The sequence below is a fragment of the Etheostoma spectabile genome, chromosome 2 (genome assembly GCF_008692095.1).
Source record: "Etheostoma spectabile isolate EspeVRDwgs_2016 chromosome 2, UIUC_Espe_1.0, whole genome shotgun sequence".
Lineage (NCBI taxonomy): Eukaryota > Metazoa > Chordata > Actinopteri > Perciformes > Percidae > Etheostoma > Etheostoma spectabile.
Window position 1 is genome coordinate 31225300 of NC_045734.1, and position 11589 is coordinate 31236888.

The following is an 11589-nucleotide window of genomic DNA, read 5'->3' on the forward strand; positions in this document are numbered from 1 at the left end:
GGGGGTCACATTCATTCTGAACAGGTCTGTTGTTGTGTAGTATTTGATTTGGAGCTTTAATCTGGGATTGTGACAGTAGATGTCTGCTTATATACTCTTTTACAGAGGCAGATTACTCTGAATGCAGAAAACCCTGACCAATGGAGCAGACTGGTTTTTCAAAGAGACAGGCGCTGCACCAAAGTTGTCTCAGACGAGGGGAAACCCAGGAGAAAGAAAAAAAATAAAGTGCTTTTTGTTATTTATACTTGTTTTAGTATGAACATGAAAGCGGTTTATACAGGCTCCCCTTAATGGACTCTAGAAAACAGAAGAGTCATTATTTTTGTCATACCTTCCACCTCCAGATTTGGCAGTATGTAGAGATGGATCCTGACGAGTTTGGTGGCTCTGACTTGGTAAACGGTAGCGTCCGTCTCGTCGGCGGAGACATGCACCCTGTAGTAGCCGCCCTTGAAACTCCTGGCTTTGACTCTTGTTCCATCGGCCTGGATCTCCTTTCCACTGCGGTACCATTTCACCACAGGCTTGGGATGTCCACCACCTTGTCACGGGGAAAAACACAAGTTGAAAAATAATTAACATACTTGTGCTCACAACTTGGCTGAGTGAAAAAATCTCGTCCTGGACTCTGGGTTGTCACTTCCACATTGCAGTAGAATTCTTTTAGTTTTGACTATCTAAAACCTTGACAAGCTTATAGTCGGGCCGGCTCGGAGAGTCCTGAACCATCCCTTAGGTTATGCTGATATACAGGCCTAGCTGCTGGGGACTTCCCATGATCACTGAGCACCTCTCTCCTCCTCCTTCCTCTCCATCTATATGCAACCCATCCTTAATGCATTTTACTACTCACTTCTTCCCTTTCCTTCTGGAGTCTGTGCTTTCTCCTTCCTACTTTGTGTAATATCCTTATTTTCTGTATGACCTGTATTCTCACAAACCCCAAAGTTGAGCAAGATGTTGGAATGCAGCCATAAATCTAAAGGTTGCTCATCTTAGAGGAAGGGGCCTCAAGTTGAAACCAGATGTGGAAGGCTTGTAAAAGGGGACCTTTGAAAGGTCCCCAGGACTTTGATTGATACCTCTCCACCCGCATTCCTTTACATGTTGTTAAACATAGACCCTATAGGACCATGATGAAGAAGCGGGAGCCAGTGTGTATTTCGGCAGAGACATTTCCTAGCTCTGCAGAGCTTGTAATTGATGCTGAATTCTTTGATGTAATAAACCTTTATAATCAAGAACCAGTGTCAGCGTATTCCTGTCAACACTCATCCACACTGGCTCAGACCACCACAGACCCTTCTATTTTCCTTCACATGTTCAATCAGTCATATAAGAAGTACTTGTGACCAATGTGGCTTGGCGTGGTATTGACGGTCATATCCCTGATCTCCCTCCTGAAGGCGGGGAGCGCGAGGAGACTGGTCTGACTTGGGTATGATTGGCGCTGAGATCTCGCTCCATCGCTCTCGCCGCCCATGTTCTCACATGACCCGGAACTCGTATTCGAAGCCCTCGAGCAACGCCGTGACCTCGAAGCTGGTCTCCACAAATTTCTTACTGTTCACTGACCTCCACTTGTTCTGCTTTTCTTCTCACGTTCTCCCCAGGTATTAGCTGGTGATTTTAGCACCACCGTCGCTGCTCCGAGGCTTCCAGCACACGACTCCCATCTTGGTGGAGCTGATGATGAAGGGCTTGCTGTGGGATGCCAGGTTTTTCTGAGAATAAACAGGGAACGTTACTATGGTGCTCTACACATATATGTACACGTCACGGTGGACCTAAGCATGAGATTTCTCAAGACCAATTTGAAGGGGACACAAAAACAGCCACAATTGTACTTCATATATAGGCCCTGTGTACATACAGGAAAGCCGTACAACAGGTATTTTAGAGGAGCATGAAGCCATTATCCTCTTCTCAAAGTCCTCTCTGATTCAGTGAAAAACAAACTAAATTGACTAATTTCCATCCATTTTGACCTTACCTTATTCCCAAGAGAGGGTATCATTCATGTGCCATGATAAATACAATTTATATTACCACTTAATGAGTATTCTTGTGTTTATTGTTATACGTGCATTGCTAGTCTTTGTAGAAATAACCTAGGAGGGTTGGTGGTATGTATACATCTGGGACCCTTAAAAAAAGTGCATGTGGCCCCAGCCTGACCCTCTATTGGATAGGTCTAGAAGGACTGGCCTTTGGGCGTTACATATCTGTAAAGTTTGTCCCTGCCTCTGCAGTGTACCACAGAAACCCAAACCATCAAACAGAACAGAAACGGACTTACCGAATGGACTCTTAATGATGACCACGGACGGGATCTCCAGAGACTCGCTGACTCCGTACTGGTTCTGGGCAGACACTCTGAAGTAGTATCCGGCGCTCTCAATCAGTTGGGGACACGGCAGGTGGTGCCAGAGACGGAGGAGCACCCGGTTCACTGCTCGCCTTCTTGGCCTCGCGTTTCCACGATATAGTTGGTGACATGGAGCCGCCGTCGTCTTTGGGGGGCTTCCAGCTGATGGGAGGAGCTCTTCCGCAGGCCTTCACCGATGGCCCTCGGGGATGCAGGGGTTTATCTGGGAGGACACCAAAAACTGAATGAGTTACAGGGGTTTTTAATCGCGATTAATCTCATAATTGTCCAGTTACTCGAGAACAATCGCACACGCACCGTATCCTTTCTAAATGTACTTTAAAAGTAATATCTTTACAGTTGTTAAAGCTCCAGTGGATCTTGAGAAGTTACCTTTAAAAAAGTAATTAGTTAGTCTAGTTACATCTTCCAAAAGTAACACAATAAGTACTCAGTGACAAATTATACTAGTAAAATGTTATACTTTTGCATCACTTTCATGCTCATATGTGACCCACACAAGACAGCCATTTTCCCCCGTTTACACGACAAGACAAAACACAGTCTCATTATCATAATATCACAAACCGCAGTTTTTACAAGTTCCCGCAATTCATCGCATACAATTGCCTAAATACCCTGCGTATTCCATCGTATTTTTTAAGAAAACCTGCGAAATAATCAAGGATTTTTGCACCAATCACAAAAAAAACTCTAGATTATTTGAGAAGAACCGGAGGAGCCCGGCGTTACCTGTCTCCACGCGGAGCACGGTGTCGATGGTGCCGTACACGTTGCTGGCTCCCCTTGTAGCGGCGGCGTTGGTCTTCCTCTGGACGTTCCTCACCACCAGGTGGGTGTAGCTCTCCGTGTTCTCGATGATCACGTTCTCGGACGCGTTCAGGGGCTTTCTTGCCGTAGAAACCACATGATCTGGGGATGGGGCGCCCGATGAGACCACGTGGAGCCGGAGGCTGTGCCGCGCCGGCGAAGTACTTCTCCTTCAGCGGTAGCCGGGGTGGAACTGCGGCGCGGCCTGCAGGGCGCAGCTTGGCCGCTGGCCTCCACCTCGCGGCCTCGTGACGGCCCGGCAGCTGTACTGGCCCTCGTCCTCCTGCCTGTCCGTCAGGATGCTCAGCGAGTGTGTTCCGCCCTCCGAGCCATCTTGTACTTGCGCTCTGGATCAGCTCCTTGCCGTAGCGGTACCACTTGATCTCCGGCAGCGGTCTGCCAACGATGCCGCAGGTCAGAGTCCCTCGACTCGCCGAGCTTGGTGGTGACGTCCTGGACGTCTTCCTTCAGGGCCAGCCTCACCAACTGCAAAGCATCAGCAGAGTTTCATTCAAACTGCTGCTATTATCACATATACAGTATATTTATACTGCACATGTGTACATATATATATATACTGTAGATGTAAGTATATATATTCTATTTAATACAAGGAGAGTGCATGTTAATGGACATTTCTGTCCTACGCCAGAGTTAACCAAAAGTTATTTTTTCTAGAATGTCCTTAACCAGATGTTAAAAGTCTAAACACAACAATATAAAAATACAATATAAAGGTAATTATAAGAGTTAAATAAATATGTGTGTGTAACAAGCTAGTGTGTCCCTGTGTGTGTAACAAGCATAGTGTGTGTCCCTGTGTGTGTACAAGCCTAGTGTGTGTCCCTGTGTGTGTAACAAGCTAGTGTGTGTCCCTGTGTGTCTAACAAGTATAGTGTGTGTCCCTGTGTGTAACAAGCGTAGTGTGTGTCTGTGTGGTACAAGCATAGTGTGTCCTGTGCACTCACCGCTCGTTGGTCTTGATGCCCATGGCGTGCGGCCGGTCGGCTCAGTCGGTCTCGTTCTCAGACGAAGATCCTGAACTCGTACTCGGTGGCTTCCATCAGGCCCCCCTGGTGAACTGGCGGTCCTTGGAGCGCTCCTTGTGCATTTCTTCCAGGCGGTCTCTCCGCCTGCCTGAACTCGATCCAGTAGCCAGGATCTCTTTGCCGCCGTCGTGCTCTGGCCGCAGGCCAGTGGATGGTGATGCAGTCTTTGGTCACGGAGATGATGTCGATCTCTCCGTTGGCTGGGTTTGTCTACACGGAGACGGGGACATTTTTTCTTAAAATTAGTCCCACATCCCAATGGTCCCATGGTACCACACCCTATGGTCCCCTATGGTCCCACAGCCCAATGGTCCCCAATGGTCCCACATTCCAATTGACCCACAGCCCTGTGGTCCAACAGCCTAATGGTCTCCCGGCCCTGGTGCCCTATGGTCCCAGCCCCATGGTCCCACGCCCAATGTCCCCACAGTCCAATGGTCCCCTATGGGTCCCACAGCCCAATGTCCCCACGTCCAATGGTCCCCCATGGTCCCACACCCAATGTTCCCACAGTCCAGTGGTCCTCTAGGGTCCCACAGCCCCATGGTTCCACAGCTCTATAGCCCCACATCCCAATGGTCCACTATGGTCCCCCAGCCCTATGGTCCACAACCCAATGGTATCCCAACCCAATGGTCCCACAGCCCTATGGTCCACAGTTCCTATGGTCTCCAACCCAATGGTCCCCTCATGTCTATCTTGTTTTCCCATGTCTTGTCTACTTATCATACCAACGTAGTCCTGCAGAACTAGAACTTGTGTCACTGTTAACTCACCGAAAGGCTCTTTGCAGACCACGACTCTGAGGAGCGTGCCCGGCCTCGCCTGCCCCCACTTCGTTCTGCGCCACCACCCTGAACGTGTACTCGGCGTCGGGGATGAGGCCGCTGACGTTGTACATGGTGGTGGTGATGTGGGTCTTGTTGTTCGGACCCACTTCTCCGTGGACACCTCCTCCTCTCCACGAGTATCCTGTGTGACGCGGGACCCCCGTCGTCCCGGCCGGGCCCAGGACAGAGACACCGTTGTCTTGGTTACCTCCATGATCTCTGGAGGTTGCTGGAGGTTCTGGTGGGCCTGGAGGGGAACACGTTGTTAGTTGATCCGTAATTACGCCGTCTGTGTGTGTGTGTGTGTATGTGTGCGTGTGTGTGTGTTGTATGTGTCTCTCGTGTGTGTCTCTGTGTGTTTGTTTGGTGTGTTTGTTGTGTGTCTGTGTTTTTTGTTGTGTTGTGTGTCGTGTGTGTCTGGTGTTTCTGTGGTTCGTTGTGTTTGTGTGTGTGTGCGTGCGTCGTGTGTTTTTGTCTGTGCCTTGTGTATTGGTGTGTGTGGTCCCTGTGTGCGTATATTGTGTTGTGTGTGTGCGTGTGTGTCTGTCCTTTGTGTGTCTGTCCCTTTGTTTGGTGTCTGCCCTGTGTGGTGTGTCTGTCCGTGTTTGAATCCGTTGTGATGTTGTCTGTCCCTGTGTGTTTGTCCCTTTTTGTGTCTGTCCCTGTGTGCGTATTTGTGTGTCTGGTCCCTGTGTGTGTGTCTGTCTGTCCGGTGTGTGTCCCTGTGTGTGTGCGTGTGTGTGTGTATCTATGTGTGTGTGTGGTACTCACAGAGCGGTGTTTTCGGCGTGACGGCCTCGTCCGCTTCAGAGATCTGCTGACGCCAGAACTGGTTTCTCGGCGGAGACCCTGAAGTGGTACTGGACGTTCTCCTTCGGCCCTTCACCACCAGGAGGTCTCGGTCACACCCGCGAGCCCACCGTGCACCAGGCGGCCTCGGCACCATCGCGGCGCTCCAGATGTAGCCCAGGATGTCGGCGCGCATCGTCCGACGGCGGTCTCCAGCTGACCCGCACCGTCGATCTGAATTCGTCAAACTCCAGAGGGCCTTCTGGGACGTCGGGCGGCCAATCACCTTCACCTGGAGGAGCAGGAACAGGAAGTCACGGGAGGCGTACTAAGTAAAGTACTAAAGTCGATGAAGCGTGGAGTACAGAGTAACTATTAACTTAAACTAGAGTAACTATAACGAAGTAACTAAAGTACTAGAACTAAGTAACTAGTAACAACCCTGTCTGATGAAGTAGTGGATAACTAGTAAATACACAACTAGTACTAAAGTAACCAGTAACAACGAGTAATAGTACGTAAATAAAGTAACTAAGTAGACTATAGTATGTAATCTAAAATAGTAACTAGTAACCAGTCAACTAAGAACTAGTAAATAAAGTAACTAGAGTAACTAAGTAACTGAGTAATAGAGGAACCAGTAACTAGAGGAACTAGTAACTGTAATAAAGTAACTAGAGATAACTAGTAAACTAGACTATAGTAACTAGAGTGATGTAACCAGAGTAACTAGTAACAGAGTAACGTAGTAACTAGTAGTGACTAGTACCAGAGTGACTAATACCAGAGACTAGTCTACAGTAACTAACTAGAGTGACTAGTAACCAGAGTAACTAGTAACTAGAGTAACTAGTAACTAGAGTGACTAGTACCCGAGTGACTAATAACCAGATGTGACTAGTAACCAGAGTAACTAGTAACTAGAGTGATCTAGTAAAACCAGAGTGGACTAGTAACTGGAGTAACTAGTAACTGGAGTAACTAACCTTGATGTAGACGGCCTTGCGGCCACACTGTTCTCCAGCACCAGGTCATAGCTGCCCGTGTCATCTTTGTGCGCCTCTTTGATGACCACCTGTGATGTCACTCGTGCTGGCGCATGGCCGGTGCGAATGTCGCGGCCGTCCTTCGTCCACTTGCAGTCGGATGGGTTTACCCCGATGGCACGGACAGACGGATGACTCCGCCCTGCCGCCCAACGTAGCCCCTCCTCGTACTTACGCTCCGCTCGTAGTCGGGGTAATCTGGAGGGGTGAGGGTAGAGGCAATTAAGGCAATTAGAGTCAGTTAAAGGTCAATTAGAGTCAATTAGAGTCAATTAGAGTCAATAAGCGTCCGTTAAGGCAATTAGAGTCAATTTAGGCAATTAGAGTCAGTTAGAGCTCAATAGAGCCAAGAGGCAATTATCATTGAGTCGTTTTAAGGCAATTAGTCATAGGCATTAGAGTCAGTTAAGGCAATTAGAGCAATTAGAGTCGAGAGACATAGAGTCAATTAGAGTCAGTAAGGCAATTAGCAATTAGAGTCATAGAGTCAGTTAAAGGCAATTAGAGAGCCATAGAGTCAGTTAAGGCAATAGAGTCCAATTAGAGTCAGTTGAGCAGAGTCAATTCGAGTCAATTCTAGTAATCAGAGTCAAGTCAGTTAGAGTCAATTACAACAGTAGAGTCACTAGAGCCATAGAGTAAATTAGAGTCCGTTGAGTCAATTAGATCAGCTGAGTCAATAGAGTCAATAGAACCAATTAGAGTCAACTAGAGTGAATAACGCTAAAAAACTGGCAAAAAGTGTCAACAAACTGGTCCTGAGTGATCCCGGGATTCCTTACCCACATCTCCTGGACTTTGACGACTCCAGAACCTCCGCGCCTCCCCGGTGCGCCCCGGCGTGAGCACGCCACGACCCGAACTTGTACTCGGCGCCCTGCGGCATGTGGGTCAGCGTGTACTCGCACATCTTGGTGGGCGTGGGTTGCACAGGGTCCACTCCACCTGGTCACACCTTCTGCATCTCGATGAAGTACCCGGTATGACGGAGCCGCCCTCCTCCTCCGGCGGCACCAGGCCAGGGACACGGAGCTCCGGGTGGAGTCGGTGACCGGGCTGGACCGGGGACCCTGTGGCTCTGATCCACAACACACACACACACACAGCTGGTAATACTGGACCCGACTGGTGGGGACTGACTCAAAACAGGCATCATGACATGAAAGCATCATGAAACTTAAGTAAGTAGGGAAGGAGGAGGGAAAGAAAAGAAGAGGAGGGGAAAGAAGGATGAAGAATAAGGAAAGGAAGGAAGGAAAGGAAAGAGAAGAAGAGGAGGGGAGGAAAAGAATGAAAGAGAAGAGGAGGGGAGGAAGAGGAAGGAAAGATAAAGAGAAGGGGAAAAGAAGGAAGGAAAGAGAAGAAGAGGAGGATGAAAGACGAAGAAGAGAGGATGGAAAGAGAAGAGGAGATGAAAGGGAAGAGAGGGATAGAAGAAGAGGAGGATGAGAGAAGAGAGGAGGATAAAAGAAGAGAGGAGAAAGAAGAGAGGAAGAAAAGGAAGAAGAGGAGATGAAAGAGAAGATGAGGAGGATGAAAGAGAAGAAGGGAGGATGAAGAGAGAAGGGATGAAAAGAAGAAGAGGAGAAAAGAATAGAAGATGAAAGAGAAGAAGAGGAAGAGAAAGATAAGAAGAGGGGATGAAAGAGAATAGAGGAGGATGAAAGAGAAGAAGAGGAGGATGAAGGAGAAGAAGAGAAGATGAAAGAGAAGATGAGGAATGAAGAGAAGAAGAGAGGATGAAAGAAGAAGATGAGAGATAAAGAGAGATAAGAGGAGGATGAAAGAGGAGGATGAAAGAGAAGAAGAGTGTGAAAGAGAAGATGAGGAGGATGAAAGAGAAGAAGAGGATGAAAGAGAAGAAGAGGAACGAGAAGAGAAGAAGAAGGGAGAAAGATAAGAAGAAGAGGATGAAGATAAGAAAGGAGGATGAAAGGAAGATGAGGAGGATGAAGAGAAAAGAGGAGGATGAAAGAGAAGAAGAGTGTGAAGAGAAGAGAGGAGGATGAAAGAGAGAGACGAGGATAAAGAGAGAGAAGAGAGATGAAGAGAAGAAGAGAGATGAAAGAGAAGAAGAAGAGGATGAAAGAGAAAGAGGAGGATGAAAGAGAAGAAGAAAGATAAAGAGAGAAGAGGAGGATGAAAGAGGAAGGGGGGGGGATGCTGGGACCCACCGATGGGTCCAGGGCGACGGTGATGCGGAGGTCGCTGGGCCTTGCCCGCCCCCCTGGAGTTGATGGCGGTGGACGCGTGCTCGTACTCCAGACCCTCGATCAGACCCGAGGACCGGAACCGCGTCATGGTGACCGGTTCTTGCTGATCTTCATCCACGCCCGAGCCCGCCTCCTTGCGCTCGATGATGTAGCCGGCGATGGTGGAGCCGCCGGTGTCCTCGGGGGGGCGCCACGTCAGCGTCATGCCCTCGTGGGTCACGTCCAGGACCTCCGGCCTGCTGGGGGGTCCGCGACCGCTGCACGGGTCGATAGAGGCTCGTTAGGAGCTCGTTAGACGCTCGGTTGAAGATAGAAATTTCACTGACCATCTTGCCTTGATTTAATTAATAAATAATTAATACATTTAATTATATAATTCATAATAATGTATATTTATTATAACTTATTAATTTTAATTGAATTTATAATAATTTATAATTTAATGTCACTAATATAGGAATTTATAATTTTATAATTTAATTATATTTTATAAATTTTAATGAATTTATATAATTTATAATTAATTATAATTTTATTAATTTATAAGAATAAGATTATTTCACTTGACCAGCTTGCTTGATTTAATTTAATAATATAATTAATACATTTAATTATAATGAATTTATAATAATTTATAATTTAATTATAATTTCATTAATTCAAAATAATAAGATAATTTCACTTGACCAGCTTGCCTGATTTAATTTAATAATATAATTAATAAATTTAATTACAATTTAATTAATTATAATAAATTTATAATAATTTATAATTTAATTATAATTTAATTAATTTATGACAATAAGATAATTTCACTTTACAAGCTTGCTTGATTGAAGAATTGAAGAAAGAAACTTATACATTTAATTAATTATAATTAATTTATAATAAATCACAATTTAATTATAATTTAATATAATTCAGGCATTAAAACCTTCTCATTAAAACCTGATCATGTGATAAATGGAACAGGGTGCAGAGACCGGTGCTGCGGGCGGAGGACTCACTCTTGGGGCTCTTGCACTCCACCACCTCCGACTGCAGGAAGCTGCCGACGCCGAAGCGGTTCATGGCGGCGACGCGGAACACGTACTCGGTGCCCTCGGTCAGCCTGGTGAACTTGTAGCAGGGCCGCGTGACCGACTCCGAGACGGTGACCCAGCCGGGGCGGTGGGCGTCGCGCTGCTCCACCACGTAGCCGCTGACGTTGGCGCCGCCGTCCTTCTCCGGCGGTTCCCAGCTCACCGTCACCGACACGCCGTCGGTTTCCTCGATCTTCACCGGACCCACCGGGACGCCGGGCTTGTCTGGACGGACACAACAACACCGCTGGTTACACCGGCTCATGGTCATGAGAACATACACATTTTAAAGTGACTCATGACATGATGCTGGCGTTTCAAAACTGACCAAAAACAGACCAAAAACTGACCAAAAACTGACCAAAAACAGACCAAAAACAGACCAAAAACAGACTAAAAATAGACCAAAAACAGACCAAAAACAGACTAAAAACAGACCAAAAACAGACTAAAAACTGACCAAAAACAGACCAAAAACAGACCAAAAACAGACCAAAAACAGACCAAAAACAGACTAAAAACAGACCAAAAACAGACTAAAAATAGACCAAAAACAGACCAAAAACAGACTAAAAATAGACCAAAAACAGACCAAAACCAGACTAAAAATAGACCAAAAATAGACTAAAAACTGACCCAAAACAGAATAAAAAAAGACTAAAACTGACCCAAAACGGACCCAAAACCGACTCAAAACTGACTGAAACCTGAATAAAAAAGGAATAAAAGCTGATCCAGAACTGACCCAAAACTGACTGAAAACTGACCCAAAACTGAGCAAAAACTGAATGAAAAAGGACTAAAAGCTGACCGAAAACTGACTGAAAACAGACTGAAAACTGACCAACAACTTAAGTAAAAAGTGATTTTACCAACTCCCCACCTGACAAAGTGTAACCCAAACTCCACTCACCGAGGATGATGACCTTGATGACCTCGGTTGCCGTGCCGACGGCGTTCTTCACCTCCAGCGAGTAGCGCCCGGTGTCGTTGATGGTGGTCTCGCGGATGACGAGGCGGCTGGACTTGGCGGTGCTGTCGATCTTGATGCGGTCCAGGCTGTCCTTGAGCTTGGCGCCCCCGAAGAACCAGGAGCAGACGGGCAGCGGCCTGGCGCTGATGGGCAGGTTCAGGTCGATGGGTTTGCCGCGGTGCACGTACACGATCTTCTGAGGGATGCTGGTCATGTCGATCTTCGGCATCACTGGAACACACAGCGGGGGGGGGGGTCATACGTTATTACATTTCAACCAATAGACTGATGAACAGCTTAGTCCCCCAAGCATAAAAACCTTCTCATTAAAGACTTGTGTGCAATAAAGACCAAAAAACGAAAAGTGCAATAAGCTCATGTATAGTGCCATGTGCAGTATATATA

The 11589-nt window shown here is 46.9% G+C and overlaps 1 protein-coding gene across 1 annotated transcript in view; it reads right to left on the reverse strand.

The window, feature by feature from the left end:
* LOC116702454 (titin) overlaps positions 1-11589 on the reverse strand; it is a 155013-nt gene that overhangs the window by 22998 nt on the left and 120426 nt on the right. Inside the window, exons 96-97 of the mRNA XM_032536656.1 lie at positions 11125-11415; positions 10137-10436 (exon numbers count right to left, since the gene is read on the reverse strand). Of these exons, the coding sequence (XP_032392547.1) occupies positions 10137-10436; positions 11125-11415 (591 nt within the window). The remainder of the gene's footprint in view (positions 1-10136; positions 10437-11124; positions 11416-11589) is intronic.